General features: G+C 31.1%; 1 protein-coding gene across 2 annotated transcripts in view; it reads left to right on the top strand.

Moving 5' to 3' along the window:
* Window positions 1–22,891, top strand: part of LOC111641227 (ATP-dependent DNA helicase Q1-like) — a 73,701-nt gene that overhangs the window by 9,430 nt on the left and 41,380 nt on the right. For both annotated transcript variants that reach the window (XM_023387366.1, XM_023387372.1), the window contains exon 4: window positions 11,178–11,483. In XM_023387366.1, the coding sequence (XP_023243134.1) occupies window positions 11,178–11,483 (306 nt within the window). The remainder of the gene's footprint in view (window positions 1–11,177; window positions 11,484–22,891) is intronic.

Raw genomic sequence — 22,891 nt, 5'->3', positions numbered from 1 at the left:
ATGGAAAAAGAAATGTTGTAATATGAGAACAGATGTAATGGTAAGCTGATGGTTATGTTGCCATTCACAGATAATCAGGTGGTAATGGCAGAAGATAAGGATGATCTGGAATACATGACAAGAAAAATAAAAGAGGAATATTTTATAGGAGGTTTATATATAAACATGAGTAAAACAAAATATTTATGCATAGAAGAGGCTAAAACAGACATGGAACTGGAAGAAGGAGAAAACATTGAGGGATGTGAGCATTACAATTATCTTGGAATACAAATTCATCAAGATGCATTAGAAATTAATAAAAGATTAGCACAAGGTAAGAGAGCAGTTAAAAGATTAAATGGAGTATGGTGGAGTGAAGAAATAACTAGATTCAGAAAAAAAAAAAAAAAGAATACAGTGGAACCCCGGTTAATGACCAAATCAGTTAACGAACTTTCATTTTGCAAAAATTTTGTCTTGGATAACAAATGTAACAGTATTTTGTGTCAAATTTTAGTTGGTGTTAGGCATGCGTGAGTTAAGCATTGCTTTTCTGAGTGTTTGTGCTATACTGTACTTCTTTTTTCAGTTTTGTGATTTATATATTTAATCAATATGGCATCCAAGAAAGAAAAAGTCATAGTGGCAATAGAAAACAACAATGCGCTATTGCATTTGAGAAAAATTTTGATTAAAAGAGTAAGACAATCAACTTTAGATCAATTTCTTGTTCCTTATGGAAAGAGTTTGTTTGTTTAAGTTATGGCAATGCAACACTTGGGCAATCTGCCTAGGGAGAATGCCTTCTGGGAGGTGTTTTTAAGGGAAACTGGCCCCTATTTAGGTGTTACAGACATGGAAAAAACCCATGTCTGTAACACCTAAAACTCAACGTGGCCAGCCCGTCTGAGCAACGTGCAAACCCACGAACGAACTCCCTGTGTTCAAGGTACGAAGACCACTTAGCCACTGGTGGGTTTTTTTTTACTGAAAGAGACTTCGACTCGAAAAATCTTCCGATGAAGTGCTACTCATTATTTTTTTGGAGGGGATTCCCCTTCTAAGCATTAAGGTTCGTATATCTCCATTTTTCTGCCACCAACTACAACAAACGAAGGTATGTACAGTGCTAGTTTATTAAACAAAGTTTACATGTTTGTTGCTGTAATGATAGATACTACATTTTCCTACATTTTCATCAAAGAAAATTACTGTATATTACAAATAAAATCACAAAAATTTCAGAGACTAAAACGGATTAATTGCATTTGCATTAATTTCTATGGGAAAAATTGCTTTGGTTAACGAACAATTCAGTTAACGAACGGAGTTGCGGAACAAATTAAGTTCGTTAACCGGGGTTCCACTGTATATAATGCTATTGAAAATTAATTTGAAGACACAGTCTGTCCAAAATTGGGAACCACCATTTATTCACTTCATGTTTCAGAATACAAACATTTTATGACCTGACCTTTCTTTTTTGGCTGCTTGGCCATCAAGTTTAAAAACATCCCTTTAAAAAGCACATTCCTGAGTAGTAAGGATGGAAAGAAAAAAATTAAGATGTCTGTAAGATTCACCAGTTCCAATTTTAACTTAGTAATTTTAATTGGATATTTTTCTGTGTTTTTTAAACAGATGTTTTTAAATTTGACAGCCAAGCAGCCTAAAAAGAAAGGTCAGGTTGTCAAATGTTTGTATTCTGGAACATAAGAAATGAATAAATGGTGGTTCTCAATTCAATTCCAACATAATAACAGGGATTTTGCACACAAAAGCTCAAGATTACCATGCTATACAAGGTTTGTTGCAAGTCTCTAACTGTATTAGAGTGATATCATATGGTAGAAGGTATTAAATAGTTAATTATTAGTTTTCTTTATTTTGTGTGTAATAGTAAACTATAATAATAATGTAAAATGGTTTTATGATTTTGAGTGGCAACAAGAGATTGCTCTTATATATGGTGTAAAGATAAAAAATTCTGTGTTATTGTGCTGGAAAATAAACAAGTAATAAGTAAAACCCTTGCCATATTTCTTTATCTTAAATTAATAGAAGTAACATGTTATACGGTGGTTGTATATGAATGAATGTAAACTTTTTTTAAATATTTTTATATTATTGTATATTTTATATTGATATACAGTTAAATGAAAGTAAAATATTTTATTATTGCATTAAGTAACAATAGATTTAAAATTGCAATATTATTATATATTTTCTTAAATTCTGTTTTTTATTGATGCTCACTATTAACTGTTTTCATTGATGTATTCAGAGAAGTATGTGGTAAAATATATAATATGTATATCTCAATATGTAATATGGTTCAAACACTGTTATTTTCTAGGAATTATCACATCAACAGACTCTGTGATTACTAGCCAATCAACAATATTTTACCCAGATGTATTTTGGAAATTACAATATTTCCTTCCTCAGTGGGTTTTCTTCTATACTAGTTAAACAATGCACAAACGTTTTTTGATACATTAGTAAATATACAATAATTATATTAAATTTACAATTTACAATCATATATCTACTAAACATTTTTTTTCTATTTAAGTAGAAAAAAAATAATTTTAATACAAAAGTANTTTTTTTTTTTTTTTTTTTTTGTTTGGCCTAACAGGTTTCAGCCTTATTCTTAGTTTTGTTACCAGTAAACTATGATTACTGTTGCAATTTATACCTAGATTAGTCTTCATGTTAATTATTGCATTTCTAAATTTGTAGTTGACTAGAATATAATCAATTTGGTGTTTTGTTTCTGCTCTTTTTTAACCCTAGAGTTCTCTCCATGTAGCCAATCATTTTTCATGCTGTTGGAACCAGGTGTTAGTTAAAATCATGTTGGTTCTTCTGCAAAATTCAACAAGACTACTACTACTACTACTACTACTACTACTACTACTACTACTACCATTTCTTTCTCCTAAGCCCCTTGGTCCAATTACACTATCTTTTCTCCTCCTTCTGATCTTGGTATTCATATCTCCCATAATAATCACTACATACTCTTCTTTTTAAGTTGTAGACTTTTGTTTATTTGTTTATAAATTTCCTCCATCTCCTCATCTGAATGGTCATTTGTTCACATGCATATCTGGATTAAGAAAAGGTTTAGCATCTATCCTTAGTACTATAGTCCTATCAGATATTTTCTAATATCTGTCAACCAATTTAACTCTCTTTTCTTTCAGCATCACTCCAACTCCTCGTTGATGTTATGCACCTCTTGAGTAGATGAATCTTTTTTCATCAGTGGTAATATCTCCTTTTGCAACCCATCTTGTTTCAGAGAAACCCTAAGATTGAGATCTTTAGTCTTTTCATTTCATGCATTACATTTGCCATCTTTCCTGTTTGATATAAAGATCTAACATTCCTGGTACCTATGTTAATGCATTTCTTAAGGTTTGCATAGTTGTATGGAATTTTTGTATCTACTCCAAGACTTCCTAATGAGTTTGATCCTGTAACATCATTGAAGCATTTCTCTTGTTTGATCTGTGAGCTTCCTGTAATTTTAGTACAGGTCTGCTGTACCTCTCCTTGGTAGCCATATGCACAGGTCCTATCCATTTCTCTGCTACATGAATTATTTCTGAATCTTCTGTCCATCAATTCTTGGTGAGATACAGATGCATGGTGGTTTCCATTGCCTTCCATGCAACAGGGAACCCCAAAGACAATTACATCGAAGGAAAACAGCATCATTCCAAACTTTGAACCTGCTACAGACATTCAATATAGAATTTTGCTTAACCTGATGCAGGCCACTAAAAGTAGCCTAAAACGTTAGTTTTTAATTAGTGAATTACTGGAAAGTGAGAGGAAGGTGTGAATTTTAGCATTTAGAAGATTGTTCCAGCTTTAGAATTAATAAAAATGTTTAGAAAATGTTAGGTTTTTATATTTTATGCAAAGTTTTAAAATCTATCAAATATTTTTTATATATGTAATGATATAGCAAGATCTTAAAGCTATTATGAAAATATAACATATGTCTCAAAGCCTAATGAGTATATAGAAACATCCAACAATTGATATTGTGAAAAGTTTTAAGGGCTATTAATTAAGAACCTTAAATAGAAAAATTGTATCAAATAAACAGTAGCAGATTTTTGATTAAATGAAATATTTGATTCCATTATCATCACATTATTTTCTTTCCACTAATACAGAATTTATTGTTATTTTTCTGATATAGATTAGAAAGGTAAATAAAGTAAAATTTGTAAGCATTTTTTTTTTTATTTTTCTAATTAACCAAATATTTGACCTGTGATTTGGAGTTAAATATTTAAGTTTCAAATTCAATTTTGCTATGTCTTTAGTAAAAGGTTTTACTGTTGCTGGTTTAGATCAAACTTCATTTGAATATCAGTGGAGTATATGTGTATAATTTTCAATAGATGATTTAATCTGTGATTGTATGTATGCATAGACTTTTATGTTGTCCGTGTACAGTACATCAGATGAGATACAGATGAGAATTTATGTATTGTGTTGTTGTTTTGTTATGTTTGATGATGTATTTATAATTAGTGTCATTCACCCTGTTAGACAGTGGGCTTAATAGTGGCAAATTATTTAGTAGTTAAATTTTTTATTATATCATTGTCTGCATTGGACTTTGTATATTAATAGGACTTATTACACTGCCGTTGTTTCCATTTAAGCAAATAAAGGAGATCTTATTCAGAAAAACAAAATCTTTATTTTTCACTTATTTTTCTAAATAAGATCTCCTCTATTTGCAAAAACTGAAACAACAGCAGTATAACAAGTTCTATTAATATACTAAGTCCAATGTAAGATCAACGGGCGGGAAGTAAACAAACAAAACGAAATTAATTAATTAAAAATACAAAAATTTTATTCACTCGCCCAGTTGATACAGGTTACAAGGATACCAACTTAAATCTAGATCCACCGAACGGTACGCACAATTAATAAATCACCGAGTAATATACGATGCGACAGGAAAGTGCACGTGTAGTTACAGACCCTTAAACTAAGTAATCTATGCTAGTCTCTTATTCCTAAGGGTTAGTATAGAATAGAATAGGTTTGGAAGAAGAAGATGAGAGATAGGACAGAGGGTACCCAAACTTGGTAATTGGAGCTCCTTGTGATGGTCGATGCCTCTCAATTCTCGCACAGTTCCTGGTGATGGTCGATGCCTCTCATTCTCGCACAGTTCATTCCTTTTCTTTCCAGTTCCCAGGATGTCGCTTATCCAATGCGATGCTGAATCTCCTCTCAATAAAGTTCCTTTTTCCTTTATCGTTCCAACGTTTACTATTTGATTTCTCCCTGTAAGATGCTAAACTTACAGGGAAGAAATTCCTTTATTCGTCTCTTCCTTTCTCCTCCTTCCTCCTTCACCTGACGATGCTTCCACCACCTTCCTCTCTCACCTCCCGTCTCCCTTCGTTTTTCGTCTCCACTCACTCCCTTCGTTCTCCCCCTTCTTACTTCCCCCTCGTTCCTCCTCTCACCCTAGTCCACTCAGACCCACTCTCAAAAGCTTTCCATTCACTCAAGTCTATGGGAAGATGAAAAGAAGAGTAAACAAATAGGATAGACGAAGTTAAAGTTATATATATATATATATCACTTTAACTTCGTCTATATCGTATATATATATATATATTTATAACCATACAATTATTACATAATTATAACTATAATTATATTATATATATAGTTATACAGTTTAAACTATGGCGTTCAGCCACACCAATATAGACAATGATATAATAAAAAATTTATTATATTCTGTTTTTTTTTTTTCTCTTCTCAGTTTATTTTTGTAATATTAATTGTTTACTTATGTATTTTAACAATAATTTGTATTTTTTTTTTCTCATTTGTGTCTGGCCATTGAATGTTCATGATTTGAAATTTAATTTTATAATTTTGAATTGGAACACTTTTGCATTCAAATTATTTTGCAGAATAGTCTACCTCGAGTTTTCAACCTTTCTCAGTACCCATGTATTGACCCTTTTTAAGAAAAATTTTTTCCATTGACCCCCTTCAATATTATATTATACTAAACTATACCATGTACTATATATACTGTATTATATTGTATATAAATATATATGCCATAGCCTATTACATAATTTTTAAAAACACCTTCCTATACTTATTTAAGAGCAAAAACTGTTCAAAATTTTATATACAGTAGAACGTTGATTATCTGAATGCCGATCACCCAAAATGTCGGTTAACTGAAAGCATTCCAGTCAGACCGTGTCATGCTGAGTCAAATGTTCTTGATACTAGATTACCTTCTAAAGTATAATTTTGTTTTTATATTTTTCAATATATTTATTTTGTTTGTACAAAATAAAGAAATAATCTTTAATGATACAATAGCCATGATTATTATTATAAAAATTTTTGTTAGGCTTAACATTGACGAAAATTCAATGTGAAGTGGTATGCAACAGAGAGAAATTTAAACATGGGACATATTAATATACTATTATTGGGATATACTAATATACTATATTAATAATGTATTTTTTCATACATAATTGGTTATCTGAAAAATCAATTTTCTGAACAACCCCAGTCCCCAGTTGATTCAGATAATCGATGCTCTACTGTATTTNTCTCGTTTTTTTTTTTTCTCTTCTCAGTTTATTTTTGTAATATTAATTGTTTACTTATGTATTTTAACAATAATTTGTATTTTTTTTTTCTCATTTGTGTCTGGCCATTGAATGTTCATGATTTGAAATTTAATTTTATAATTTTGAATTGGAACACTTTTGCATTCAAATTATTTTGCAGAATAGTCTACCTCGAGTTTTCAACCTTTCTCAGTACCCATGTATTGACCCTTTTTAAGAAAAATTTTTTCCATTGACCCCCTTCAATATTATATTATACTAAACTATACCATGTACTATATATACTGTATTATATTGTATATAAATATATATGCCATAGCCTATTACATAATTTTTAAAAACACCTTCCTATACTTATTTAAGAGCAAAAACTGTTCAAAATTTTATATACAGTAGAACGTTGATTATCTGAATGCCGATCACCCAAAATGTCGGTTAACTGAAAGCATTCCAGTCAGACCGTGTCATGCTGAGTCAAATGTTCTTGATACTAGATTACCTTCTAAAGTATAATTTTGNTGTCTTGGGCTACTCAAATATTTTACATTTTTGATACTAAATTAACTTCTAAAGTATAAGTTTTTATTGTTTTTATATTTTTCAATATATTTATTTTGTTTGTACAAAATAAAGAAATAATTTTTAACGATACAATAGTCACGATTATTATTATAAAAAGTTTACATTAGGCTTAACATCGACAAAAATTCAATGCAAAGCAACACGCAACGGAGAAAAATTTCAACATAGGATAGATTAATATATTTTTCGTACATAATCGGTTATCCGAAATATCGATTTTCCGAACAACCCCAGTCCCCAATTGATTCGGATAAACGACGCTCTACTGTATATAACTAATCACAATTGTCAAACTTGTAGTTTATGGTTTTGAATGAATTTTGTAATTTAATTTATAAATAAACATGTAAAGAATGTTGCAATTTTTTTCTCCACATACTATACTAGTAATTTTCCACTACTGATTTAATCATGCTTCCAATCTTTACAATTACAAAGAACACAATACAAAAGGATATACAATTACTTTTCCATTAAGCAATAAATTATACAAAGGAAACTTTCTTCTTATGGTTTAATTGCAAGAAAAGCATCATCAGAATTTTAAAAATATGTACACTTCAATTATAGAATTAGATTTAAAAAGAAAGATATATTTATTTGAATACATATTATAATTTGTTTTAAATATTAAATAAAAAATTACAAATACTAATACAGTAAACACTCAATTTAAGAAACTAATTGGGGAAAAGAATATATATTATTACCAAAAGTCTGTTTAATTCAATATGTTTTTAAAAAGATGTATTTATAATGAACTTAAAATGTGCAAGATAAGTTACAACATATTATGATGTATAAATATAAATAAAATAATATGATAATGTTTATTGAGTAATTTATACTCATTGACTCCTTCAAATCTTTTTAGCATGCACTATTTGCAAACAAAAAAGGGTTTTTAATTTTTCCTACAAGACAAATTTTTTGTCTGTTAGATCTGAATTCTGTTTAATTGAAGATTTACTGTATATTTTATATTACCTTCAACTTTCCACTCTAGTCGAAATCCATCATAAGAAATACTATGATCACTTTTAAATCGTACAATAGCTATATGTGATGATGATGTTAATGAAGGTAAAGTCGTAAATAATCCACAGTATTTCTGAATTTGTACCTCAGTATCATCACGCAATTTTTCTAAAATCTAAACAAAAAATAATTGAAAAAAGTTTTTAAAATGATTAATTTTAAATGATTAATTAATTTAAAAATACTGACTAAAATTATTTATAGTAAACTTTTTTAAATATCCTTAATACATTAAAAATAAAAGGAGTAAATACAAGGGTGAATCAAAAAGTAAAGTCAATTTTGAAAGTAATCAGTAAAAATAAGAAATTGACACTGACGTGCAACGCCATGTCTGCACATGGGCTGATTGGTAGCTAGTCCCACCCAGCATTCCATCATTTAGTCAAATTGCAGCAAGCAACGATGTTGGAAGTATGGATGTTCCACTAAGTGATTGCACCATTGAGGAACAACATGCCATTCTGTGAGCAGAGGGGGTTAAACCTGCAGAAATCCATCACTGGATGTTGGCACAGTATTGCACACACAACATGCATCTATGAGTGGATAAGGCACACTTTAAAAAGAGAAGAATAAGTGTGATGGATGAAAGCCAACATGATCACCCATCAATATCACACATGAAGCAACACTTACAGAAGGCAAATTCCTTGATCATAGAAGACTGACAACCAATGTTAGCAAAAATAACAAAAATCATGGACATATTATGAATCTGTACAAGCCATAGTGCAAGATGACTTGGTATACCATAAAGTTTGTGTACAGCAGGGCCCAAACATCTTACAACTCAGCATAGGCAGCAGCATGTAGATTTTGCAACTTGGTTTCTCCAATGCTATGAAGATCCCAGTACCTTGGAACAAATGACAGGTGATGAGATATGGGTACACCAATAAAAACTGGCAAGCAAGAGGCAAAACATGGAGTAGAAACATCTGTCCTACCCTGTTTGCAAGAAATTCAAACAACCATCCTGCAAAAAACTAAAGCTAATGCTCTCTAATATTCTGATGGCATTCCAGGTATATGATGAAACTGTAAACAGTGCAATGTATTGGTCTTGTGCTTTGCTGCAAGACCAATTCATCAAAAATGACACAGACTGCTGGTCCAAAGAAGTGCTACTGCTCCACAACAATGACAACCACATACAGCAACACAAATGGTACAGACTGCACAACAGTTTGAATTTGAATTGCTTCTGTGTCCTCCTTATAGTCCCAATCTAGTACCATGTGATTACCATGTCTTCAACCTCTTGAAGGAGACATTATGTGATTGCAGGTTCAGCTCAGACTGTGAGGTTCAGCAAGCAGTGCAGATGTGGCTTAATGAGTAACTAAAAAGCTTCTTTTTAGAAGAAATTAAGAAGCTCATTGATTGATACCAGAAGTGCATTGCTGTGCAGGGGGACTATGTAGAAAAGTGACATGTGCATTTGTTCTCCATCAGTGGAAATACAGTTGTTATAAGGAAATTGCCTTTATTTTCTGATTCACCTTCATAAATTGAATTTTAATGTAGTTGAATATTAACATTGTTAGTCTATTGTCTAGTCTTTTTATACAAAGATCATTGAAAAACACTTATAATTTTATATATTTTCCATTTACATATTGTTTATAACAATCTTATCTGTTAAACCATAAATAAATCTGTGCACTCAAAAAAATATAACAATTAGTTTGTTACTTTGTAAAATAATCTTTATTTCACAATTTCTTTCATAGAATTAAAATTAATGTTAAAAGAAACTTTACCTATTTACAAAATTCACAAGCAAAATTTTTTAATTAACTTTTTCAAAAATTTTAATGAAAAATTGAATTCATAATATTTTAAATTTTATTTTAAAATAAATTTTCTTAACTTAAAATCAAATTAAATAAGAACACCAACTTATTCCTCAATATGAACAAATCTTCCTTAACAAATTTGAAAAATCAGTAAAAATTATTGTGAAAGAGGGGAAAAAAGTATTTAAACAAAAATATCTTGAATACATGTATATAAATTACCTTAATAACAGATTTGTATCATATGTATTGTATCTATTAATTGTGTAAATGTTAATAGGTTTTAGATAAATATATTAAATACATAAATAAAAACACTCCCAAATAAATGTATAATCACCTTAAGCTGTTGTATTGGACCAAAACGTTTTACACAGAAGAGACTGCATAGAAATATGCCAAATGACTTCTGGATTAAATCAGGCTACTCTTGCCACTTTAATCTGGCAGTTGTTTGGCATATTACTAAAATATCAGGTTTCGGGATTACGGATGTCCTGATACCACAAAAGTATCAATACCAGCATCATGAGTAGTTTTAAAGTGTCAATACCAGTATCAGATCAGTATCAATCTTAAAGTATCAATACCAGCGAGTATTGGCTGAGGGTATAAAAACATAAAATCTTGCCAGCTGTTGCTGTTCAGTCTGTTGCATTGCCTTCCAGTTGTTTTTACTGCTGAGAAAGTACTGTTCTCATTAGAATGAAGGCTAAGTTGACCCAGAGCAGAAATTAATACTTTATTGCTTACCTGGGGAATTGAATTCTAGCTACCTGCTTCAGGAGTCAGCACGTCAGTCAGTACTTCAGTTTACACTCATATGATATCTTATGTACAGTACACAAAAGAAGTCCCAGATGTACATTCCTGTTAATGGGTTCTGTGGGTACTATTGGGATAGGGGTGGATAAGAAATTGTTGAAGAAGAGGTAAAACAATGTCTTTACATTGAAAGTTCTTTATTGTATTCAAATTTTACAAATGTCAGTTCAAACAAGTATANAAAGGATAAATAATATATATAGTTTTATAGTTTTTGTTTTGATTATTTATTTATAAAATATAATAAAATAATTTCATGGTTAAGAATATTTTTTATTTTTTGAAGGAACAACTTTAGTTATCTCTCCATTGGTATCATTAATGGAAGATCAGTTGATGGCACTTAAAAATCTTCAAGTAGATGCATCACTTTTAAATTCTTCGTGTTCAAAAGAGGAAGTTAATTCTGTTCATAAGGCTATGACCGATAAATCTTCTACATTAAAATTGTTATATGTAACACCAGAAAAACTTGCTAAAAGCAAAAGATTTATGTCAAAGTTAGAAAAAATGTATGAATCAAATAGACTTTCTCGAATTGCTATTGATGAAGTTCATTGTTGTTCTCAATGGGGCAATGATTTTCGTCCAGGTATGTTATTGTTGAATTATTTTAATAATCAATACAGTGGTACTTTGTACTTTGAATGCTTCAAAGTTTGAACTGTACATGCAGTAAAAAAGTACACTTGAAGTGTAAGTGCAATCTGTTGTGCATTCAAATTGTCTTTCACTATCACTTTTGTGTTACACTCTTACTTAATTTTTGGTGTGTTTCGTTATATATATATATATATTTTTTTTTAACAATTCTTTCCTGCAATTTTTCTTTATTGACAGCTTATGGGAATCTTGTATATTTTGTATCCTTTAGTTCAAAATTTTTGGAACATAACTTTTTAAACCATATTTAGCATGTTTGAAGTTTAGGAGTATCTTTCCCATTTACATTATGAATTTGTTTTACTGTTTATATGGCATTATATCCTTTCCAAAACTCAAAGCATAATATGTCTGATTTGCTGTTTTATTCTGAAGACATTTCAATTTGATTTTATTCAAATAAATGTGAAATACAGTATAAAATTTAAAATAAGCTTCTAAACAAAGAATTCAACCTCACATTAGTAATAATTTACGTTTCACAAATGTTATAATTAAATCACACATTAAGTAATAACAGCTGTTAAAAATAAGTGAAAAGTTTCTGTTCAACCTGATATAACATTTACTGTATGGAAGCAACAAAGTCTAAGAAATGATTGAGGTGCAAAAAAGGAATTTATTGAGAAGAATAAAAGTGTTATATGTCTGGTGGATCTGGCAGACATGTTTAAGATGCCAAAGTTGATGGTATATGACCAGTAAATGCAATTTTCATTTTATTATATAGTATTTATGTATTTTATTTATTGTTTTCATGTTTTAATTTATTATTAGAGCATTTAATTGGGTTATTTTTACCTTAAATTATGTATATTTGCTGTTTTAAGTTTATTGAAATGAGTATTGTTTAGGGTCTGTGAATGGATAATTTACTTTCAATTATTTCTAATGGGAAAAATTGATTCAGATTTTTAATCATTCACAGTTCAAATGGTTTCTTGGAATGAATTAAATTTGAAGTACATGGCACCACTTTATATTGTTAATTTATTGATAAGATTAGTTTTTAAAATAGCTCATAAGTACCAAGTCAAGTAAATAATAAAATTTAAAACAAGTAAAATGAAAAATAATGTTTATGCAAGTAACTTTCATTAAAATATATATTTTTTTATTTCATTATATCTGTGGAGTTATTATGAGTTAGAATTAGAACAGATCTTAATTTTTTATATTCTTTAGAAAATTTAACATATTTATTTTTCTAAATAAGATCTCCTCTATTTGCAAAAACTGAAACAACAGCAGTATAACAAGTTCTATTAATATACTAAGTCCAATGTAAGATCAACGGGCGGGAAGTAAACAAACAAAACGAAATTAATTAATTAAAAATACAAAAATTTTATTCACTCGCCCAGTTGATACAGGTTACAAGGATACCAACTTAAATCTAGATCCACCGAACGGTACGCACAATTAATAAATCACCGAGTAATATACGATGCGACAGGAAAGTGCACGTGTAGTTACAGACCCTTAAACTAAGTAATCTATGCTAGTCTCTTATTCCTAAGGGTTAGTATAGAATAGAATAGGTTTGGAAGAAGAAGATGAGNAGATCCACCGAACGATACGCACAATTAATAAATCACCGAGTAATATACAACGCGACAGGAAAATGCACGTGTAGTTACAGACCCTTAAACTAAGTAATCTATGCTAGTCTCTTATTCCTAAGGGTTAGTATAGAATAGAATAGGTTTGGAAGAAAAAGATGAGCGATAGAACAGAGGGTACCCAAACTTGGTAATTGGAGCTCCTTGTGATGGTCGATGCCTCTCAATTCTCGCACAATTCATTCCTTTTCTTTCCAGTTCCCGGGACATCGCTTATCCAATGCGATGCTGAATCTCCTCTCAATAAAGTTCCTTTTTCCTTTATCGTTCCAACGTTTACTATTTGATTTCTCCCTGTAAGATGCTAAACTTACAGGGAAGAAATTCCTTTATTCGTCTCTTCCTTTGTCCTCCTTCCTCCTTCACCTGACGATGCTTCCACCACCTTCCTCTCTCACCTCCCGTCTGCCTTCGTTTTTCGTCTCCACTCACTCCCTTCGTTCTCCCCCTTCTTACTTCCCCCTCGTTCCTCCTCTCACCCTAGTCCACTCAGACCCCCTCTCAAAAGCTTTCCATTCACTGAAGTCAATGGGAAGATGAAAAAAAGTAAACAAATAGGATAGACAAAGTTAAAGTGATATATATATATTTATAACCATACAATTATTACATAATTATAACTATAATTATATTATATATATAGTTATACAGTTTAAACTATGGCGTTCAGCCACATACAAATAAAGAAATAAGTAACAGAATTAGCATATGTACATTCTGGAAATAAAATTTGACCTAATACATTTATTGATTTTTGATCATTAATATGTTTTATATAAGTCTAACTTAACCAAAAATAGTGTATAATTCTATTTCAGTTTCTGATTCAGCTGCAAAATCCAGTTTCAGACAGACTTTAGTTGCTTGTGAAAAATGTAACAATACCAGATCTGATACATGGGAAAAAGTATCAATACCGGTATCAGTATTGGACCAAATGTATTGAGTACAATATTGAAGAATCGAATCAGTATCGAAGAAAAGTTGCGATATGGTATCAGTATTGACAGTATTGGGATATCCCTATTTGGAATGTTTATATTAGACTGCATAGTATAGATAGTTTCAAAAAATAGGAGATTTTGGTTCAAAAATGGTTTTAGAATTTTAGTATAATGTGGTATTGTAGCTGTATGCTATATTTTTGTACATATTAATTTAAGTTTAGTTTAGTCTCTTCTTTCTAACCTTTGTCCTATTGTTCTATTTCCTTCTAGAACTTTCTTATCTTAATCCCTGTCCCTTGGGTGGGATGACCAGTTCTGAGAAATGGAGGAACAAANTGCCGATCACCCAAAATGTCGGTTAACTGAAAGCATTCCAGTCAGACCGTGTCATGCTGAGTCAAATGTTCTTGATACTAGATTACCTTCTAAAGTATAATTTTGTTTTTATATTTTTCAATATATTTATTTTGTTTGTACAAAATAAAGAAATAATCTTTAATGATACAATAGCCATGATTATTATTATAAAAATTTTTGTTAGGCTTAACATTGACGAAAATTCAATGTGAAGTGGTATGCAACAGAGAGAAATTTAAACATGGGACATATTAATATACTATTATTGGGATATACTAATATACTATATTAATAATGTATTTTTTCATACATAATCGGTTATCTGAAAAATCAATTTTCTGAACAACCCCAGTCCCCAGTTGATTCAGATAATCGATGCTCTACTGTATTTTTAAATAAATTTTTTTATATTTTCAAAATTGTATTGACCCTTAAAGGGTCAAAACTGTTGGGAAAACCTGGTCTACCTGAAGCAGGTCTATCGAGAGGGCTGAAAACATTTGTAGATTCAAGTAAACAGTTTAATAAAAGCTGTTGAAATTGGAATTAATGATATTTTCCCAGTTTTAAGCTTTATTTTATCATATTAATGTTAGACAATTATAATTCATAATATATATTTTTTTGACAATTTTAGTCTGTTTTCTTTAAGAACTTTTCCTCAATTCTTGCGTAAAAATGTAAAAACCAGTATAATTGTCTTATTAATAATTAATAACCAAGTTGACAAAAAATATATATATTAAGAAACTAGTGGACAGTAAGGCAGTAATAATTAATTATAATTTATGTATCTTAACAACAACTTTTAATATTCAGCAATAAATTAACAAAACATTTTCAACTATTTTGAGTAGTTATTTTCAGATTTAAACCATATTCTGAAGCAATTATATTCTATATTCATATAGCAAGTTATATTCTAGAACATCTCTTGCCTAGAAGTAACAACACAGCTGAATTTTATATTAGGCCTGTTACAAAGAGTTATGTAAGTCATCTAAGTCTGAAATTTAAAAATATTCATAAAACAGTAATTATGGCTTCAGTTCAAAATTAATTGTGTATAAAGAAATATAAATTATAAATAACACAAGCAAAAATTAATAAAATGAGCAATTATGTATTGTGACATCCTCACAATGCCTGACTACAATTTTTAATCATATTTTTAATTTGTTTAAATTAAAATATATGCTCTCCACTTAAATTAGTAATGTCTTGCCCCTGTACATCATACTTTTCTGTTAGCAATTGAGTCATCCTGGTCATGGTCATCTAGCAAACTTCTTTTAGGGGAAAATTTTTGAGTTGAAATAATGTGACTTCTGGTTTGCATTGAAAGTTTATATATAGTTAATCAAGACCTGTCTTTAAGCTTTCCGTAGCTGGTGTTGATGTCCATCTATCTAACTTTGTTTTTGAGATTAAGAAAAGACAAACGAATGGATAATGGATGACAATGGGAATTTATAGGTCTACAATTTTTTGAAACTGCAGCCTAATTAAAAATACAAGAAACATAATTTAGTACCTGATACAGTGAACAGTAATGCACTAATGAATTAATAATTGTTATTTTTTAAACTATTTTAATCTATGGATAAAGTGTTAGCATATCTATATGATTAATATGGCTCCTGTATGAATGTTCAAAAGATTTCAACATGTATTGTTGGTTGATTCAGTTATCTTGATGCAAGAGCCATTTTGGATGCTGTACCATCATGTTTGGCTAGAATCAAATTGCAATAAGGTTTAACAATAGACATGCTTTTTTTCATAAAATATTGTTCTGTTTGCATTGCAATATACAACAATACAGCAGAGCAATAGTATTATATGAGACAAGACAAGGATTAATAGAAAATTTGAGGAATTTGAGAATATTAATTTTATTTTAATAAGGTTCATAGCATTATACTTTATATGAGGAAAATCAAAATTTGGAGTTCAAATTTGAAAGAATGCATTTTAGTTTTAAGACTAAAGTAGAAAAGTTGAAATAATTACCTAAGTAAAACTCTTGTTCTGTTTGTAAGTTTATGAAGAGATTAGAGAGCTGTTCTGTACATTTTCAATAAATACTTTTAATATAAAACATTCTTTTTTTAGGATGTTTTGAAGACATTCAACAGTTTATTTTAAATCTAACAGTTAAATGTTAGATTTAAGACTTATTAGTTACTTTATGATAGGAAAGATTATCAAAATTTTTTTTTTTCTGAAATTATTGCCATGGAAGAAAGGTGAATCTTATTTTAATTTGAGTATCCAAATTTTTAATTACAACATTTAACATTATCATTTCAAGACTTCCAAAACAATTATACTTTATATTCTTATAATATAGTCATATAACCACAATAATATAGAGAAATTTTAAATTTTGTTATTTGTTTCTTTGGACTTTTGTATTCATAGATAATAATAATTGTTTCATATTGAAATTTTAATATAATTTTAATGCAATGAAATTTTGAAATGTGTCATTTGATAAATAAGGTGAAACATATTAAATGATACTACATTCAGTTCATTCTATTTATAAAGTTACCACATGATGAATAGAATGTGAATAGAATTATTGAATATTTTACTTTTATTTATTAAACAACTTTGCAATGGAAAGAAAAAAATTTAATTTTAGAGTATACAAGTACTGCCATTCTAGAGATATAAAAAAAAATTAATAATGTAATGATAAAACTTTCCATGTCTTTTTGCAATATCTATTATATATAATAGAGATAATAAAAGTCCTGAAGAAGAGAGGAAACTAATCAACATTGGACAGATTCTTTAACTCCCACAAATTGGAAAAAAAACATGACTGATAAAAATGCAAGACTGTGTATATATGTATTTTTATTATTACATATAAATAAACATAGTAAGAAAATATATTTTTTATTTTTTGGGATCTCCAGAATGAATTAATCAAATTCCTATAAAAATCTATGGTAAATTGATTTTATTTATTATGAATAATTGATAAATTGATAATTTACCATAGATATAACCATCAATGGCTATTACGGTGCTGACTGGAGGTTCAATTGTGCCCTCAGTCAGAAACATCCACTCAAGGCACTCAGTTGGCCATCACAACCTCAGCAAGGTATAGATATACAAATATACATAACCGAAACCCAATATATTAAGCAAATATACACCCATAACTGCCATAAATGATTGGGCTAAATTTGGATATAATGATTATAAATAATAATAACTGTCAATGGTTATATCTGAAACTTTTATATACTAGAAGAGGAGATAGGACTAAAGGTCTGGATGGCATAACTAACAACATGTCTGCATGATAAGTTGCATGTTTGAGTCCCGCTTCGGGCTGATTCTTTTTATCCAGTTTAATCTAAATTAATTAATTAAATATTATAATTATTACTTTTAATACGATATGGTGCCTAACGCTTCACTAGTGCTAAATTCATTTCTAATTTGTAATCACTATATTCAAATTCAGCCTGATTATTCACAGCAGTTGTGGGTGTATATTTGCTTAATATATCAGGTTTCGGTTGTGTATATTTGTATAAAGTTTGTAACTTTCCCAAACTTGTGTTATCACATACTAATATATTACACAAACCTTGACTAGCCTTTTGTTTATTCTTTGTTTTCGGTTGTTGTATGTGGCAGTCTTCCAGGATCATATACAAATTGAATAACTAGAGTATCAGAAGTATAGAATGTTACTTTTTTTACATTTAATGTATGTTCAAATTTGTAAATTTGTCTTATATCTTAATATTTAATATATTAAATATTAAGATATAAGACAAATTTAAAGACATTTAAATTAATTTTGCCAGCAGTTTTCATTCAGTTTGAGGTAATATGGTACGCACTTCCTTTGGGAAGGAATCATACTTGAGTGCTATGCACTTAGGAATAAAACGTGTTTTCCTGCACTTCAGTAAAAACCATAACTGTGCTTTTAGCCTTAACCCTATAATTCATGTATTCAATAGAGTAAAGAAGTGTTTTCTATTATTATCCATGATATAATACAATGTCACTTCACGCCAACTTTTATTATATGATTATAACACTTACATGTTGTAACATTACAAGAGTGGAGTCTTGGAGAATGAACTTGTCCAACTTTAGAAAATAAACTTGTTTGCTAGCACTTTCAGTAATATACAACTACCGTCTTCAGGCAGTTTATCAAATACAACAGATTAAGATTTTCGAATACTAATCCAACGGTTTTACAAATTTCAGATTTTTGAAATTATCAAACAATATTTCCGATGGTTTAACTGTATTCTGTTTTCAAATGCTACTTAAAAATTCTTTTGTTCATCATAGCGTGTGGAAGAAAAATAATTTTAAATAAGCATGTCTTAGGAAAAATAAGGCCATAAAAGAGCCCAGAACATGCATGAAGTATAAGCTATGTCAAAAAGACATCTGAGTAGCAAAGACTTCAACATTCTGGATTGAGTTGTTTAAAAGCTGTTACCCAAATTTCTGGTAATTTGGGGAGTTGCACGGTTCAGTGGCAGAAATATAGAGACTCTCCCAAACAAATAGCTCTTTATGTTCATTGCAGCATTTCAGTAATTTTGTTTTGCTCCAGAGTGGCTGGTAATTGTGGTCAAGCACTTTCTTTGCTAACTCTGTAACTGGCCTGCCACTTTTGATGTCTTCCTGATGTTCAATGATACATGAACATAACCAGCTATCTGTGGTCCCTACATAACTGGTTTCTTCCCCAGACAATGTATGTTAGCAGGACTTGGTAGATTCCAGATTTTTCATTCCACTAGTACTTATCCCTATCGTTACATAGTAGTCTTCTTAGACTTGGTGGTGGTGTTATTGGTAGAACAAAACCATTAGTTCTAAACATATGTGCAAATTTTAGAGAAATGGGACCTAAATAAGCATTTAATATAGCACTATAAATGATAGATAACTCATCTTTCACTAGTGACTGAGTAGTAGAAAGAATACCGGTATGCCCTCCGTATTAGAGAAAAAATAGCAGAATTTTTGTCTATCTAACTTCATTCTCGAGATTAAGGAGAGACGGATGGACGGACAGATGGACAGTGGGAATTTATAGGTCTACAATTTTTTCAAATTGCAGCACAATAAAGGACATTAATTTATTGCATCAGGTGTAATAAGGAGCAAAAGCTAAAAGCAAACTAAGTTATTTATTTACATCATAATTTCTATGTAAGTTAAATTATTGGGTTGTGCAGAAAGTAATTTTGTTTTTTTTTTTTTACCACAGGACGGATTAGTTGTACTTTTCCCACATTTTCATTCTAAACCGTATTATCATTATATATTTTGACAGCTAGCATTTTAAGGCTTATTTGTAAAAAATTTTGCTTGATTTTGTGCAATTGTTTATTTTTTGTGTCCCATCAAATATGGAAGATCGAAAGCAGCATTTTTGGCATATTTTGCTCTTTTATTACTGTGGGTAGCCTGAGGTAGGACGAGGTCGTACCTCTTTTTGATAGGCAACAGTTCGGTGAGAACTGCCCACTGGTCAGTGGATGGCTTAGAAAATGTTTTTTCTATCCCGTAAAGTCGGGATTCTTCTGTCAGGTCGAGTGGAGGAGGTGAGAGGGGTCGTCGGTAAAGTGTGAGCGATACTCGAAATTTATTTATTTTATTTAGCGTATGGCTACACATCTAATTGTTAACAAGAACAGAAAGCAGAAAAAGTAAGAACACAAATCATAAATGTAAATCTAAGTTAGAAATATAGTTTAAAGCACTTTCAGTCATAATCAGGAAGTCACTCAGTTGTCCCGGAAAAGATCTTACTGGACAATCTTCCAAGATATGATGTATAGTCTGTCTTTCAGCACCACAGTCACACTGTGGGGATGCAACTTTTCCCCACCTAAAAAGACTGTCCCTGCACAACCCATGTTTGGTCCGAATCCTATTTAACACACTCCAAAGATTTCTGGATAACTCAAATCCAGGTGGTCGCTTTGTGATACAAGGAAGTTGTCGACTTTCCACCGGAGAGGCATCAGCCCAGAGCCTTTTCCAAGATTCAGTGAGGTTGAAATTATTGGAATACAGGGATTTAGCTCTTATAAGAGGAGGGTGTCTTGATTTAAGTCGATTTATGTTGAGGTCATCAATATCCTGATGGATCGGAAGTTGTGGATTAGACAATATTTTCCTATATTCCCTGAGCAAAGTGCTGTCCCTTCGGAGTGCAGATGGAGGGATATGGCTTAAAATAGGTAACCAGTGAATAGGAGTTGATTTAAGAGTACCTGTTATGATACGTAGAGTAGCATTTAGTTGGGCATCCAGTTTTTTAATGTGAGTACTGTTCATCCATACCGGTGCACAGTATTCTGCTGCAGAGAAAACCAAGCCAAGAGCAGAGATCCGTAAGGTGGACGGCGAAGAACCCCATGTAGTTCCACATAGTCTTTGGAGGATGTTGTTTCTGGTATTAACCTTGGCAGCTAAATTCATCAGATGTGTTTTAAAAGATAAAGTTCTATCCAAAGTGACGCCAAGATATTTCGGGTTCATATTATGTTTCAATAAATTGTTGTCAAAGTAAACCTTTAATTCTTCATTTGCCAGCTTATTATTAAGATGAAAGCATGTAGCTTCAGTTTTTGTTTTACTCAATTGAAGTCTCCACTGGCGAAAATATTGTCCTAAGGTTGATAAGTCCTCTGTCAGGATATTTTCAGTAATTGCAAGGTCTTTATGTCTCGTGGCAATCACCCAATCGTCTGCATATCCAAATTTCCTTGCCTTTGTTTGAGGCAAGTCAGCTATGTAAAGACTAAAAAGCAGTGGTGCCAGGACAGAGCCTTGAGGTAGGCCATTATTTAGTTTTCGTATGCTACTTCTCGAATTTCCCATGACAACTTGAAAGGGTCGGTTATTTAACATCTCATCAATTATTTTAACTATTTTTAAGCAGGGTATCACTCGAAGCAGCTTATAGATTAGGCCATGCCGCCAGACAGTATCATATGCTGCAGTGAGATCGATGTATACTGCAGATGTTTTTAATTGCCTTTGGTATCCAGCCTCCACAAAAGTAGTGAAGGCTAGTACCTGGTCTGAGCAGCTCCTATTCGGTCGAAAACCAGCCTGCTCTACCGGAATATTCTCAAAAATTGTAGTGCTCAATCTGTTGTAAAGAAGTCTCTCTAATAGCTTATACATCACACTCAAGAGTGAGATAGGTCGATAGCTCTCTGGTCTATCGTTAGGTTTCAGGATAGCTATGATTTTAGCTTGTTTCATAGTGAAAGGAATTACACCTTTCTGTAAGATGTCAGTAAAGAAGCAAGCCAGCCATTGCTTAGTATACTTGCCGCTGTGTAACAGGAATTCAGGATGGACACCATCATTTCCAGGGGCTTTACCAGCTTTTATTTGTTTAAGGGAAGCATAGATTTCTTCAGTATCAAAAGGTAGAGAGTCCGCTGTATCATTTAAACATTTAGCTTTAATGGACGTAAGTTCTTTTTTAATCTTAATTGTGAATTCACGATCTCTAGGAGCTCTAGATATGTTTAGTATATGTTCTGCAATACTATTTGGAGTAATCAAGATTTCTCTACCTGATTTGACAGTTGCTCCTCCCAATCTTCTAAGCAGGGACCATGCCTTCCTACTTGACTTTGTAAAATCCAAATTTTGTAGTGTTTATCCATCTAAGGTGCCTTGCATCATCTAAGCTATGAAGTAATTCATCCCCTAATTCAAGATCACCAGATTCCAGGAACTTCCTATATAGTGATTCACTTTTTTCACTCCATCCTGGGATATAAATCTTGCGATATCCTCTAGGTATACATTTCTTGGCTACGCTAAACAGTGCTCCAACAAACCTTTTATAATTGTTGGATGTAGGTGGGATCCATCCCAAACATTTGTCAAGATCTTCTGAGAACAAAGTCCAGTTAGCCTTGTTAAAATTCCATCTTGGGCGTGGTATACTATTTACTATAGGAATACTAAGTCCAATTCCAATAATTATTGGGCAGTGCTGGCTATGCGGGAACTGATTTAAAACTGTTCGTGTAGCTGATAACGGTTGTCTATTGTTATCTGAAGACACAAAGCACAAGTCAGGATTATATTCACAACCCCAAGCGCTGGACCTAAAGGTGCATCGATCTTTAGCATCAAACAGAAGATAAAGATTATTTTCCTCTGCCCATTTAAATACCATGTCACCATTTTTATCAGTGTCACGGTATTTCCAGCATTCATGGTGGCTGTTGAAGTCTCCCAAGTAGACAGCAGGATGGGGTAAATGTGGTAAGACGTGTTGTGGCCAAGTTATAGCTGGGGGTTTATAGATATTGCTGATTGTAATTTGTCCAACCTGTATAGTAACCACATGAATGTTATCGTCAGTG

Source organism: Centruroides sculpturatus, unplaced genomic scaffold (assembly GCF_000671375.1).
Source record: "Centruroides sculpturatus isolate CEXI.00-Female unplaced genomic scaffold, Cexi_2.0 scaffold101, whole genome shotgun sequence".
Lineage (NCBI taxonomy): Eukaryota > Metazoa > Arthropoda > Arachnida > Scorpiones > Buthidae > Centruroides > Centruroides sculpturatus.
The sequence above is the reverse complement of the archived record's forward strand: the minus strand, read 5'-3'. Positions and strand labels throughout refer to the sequence as shown.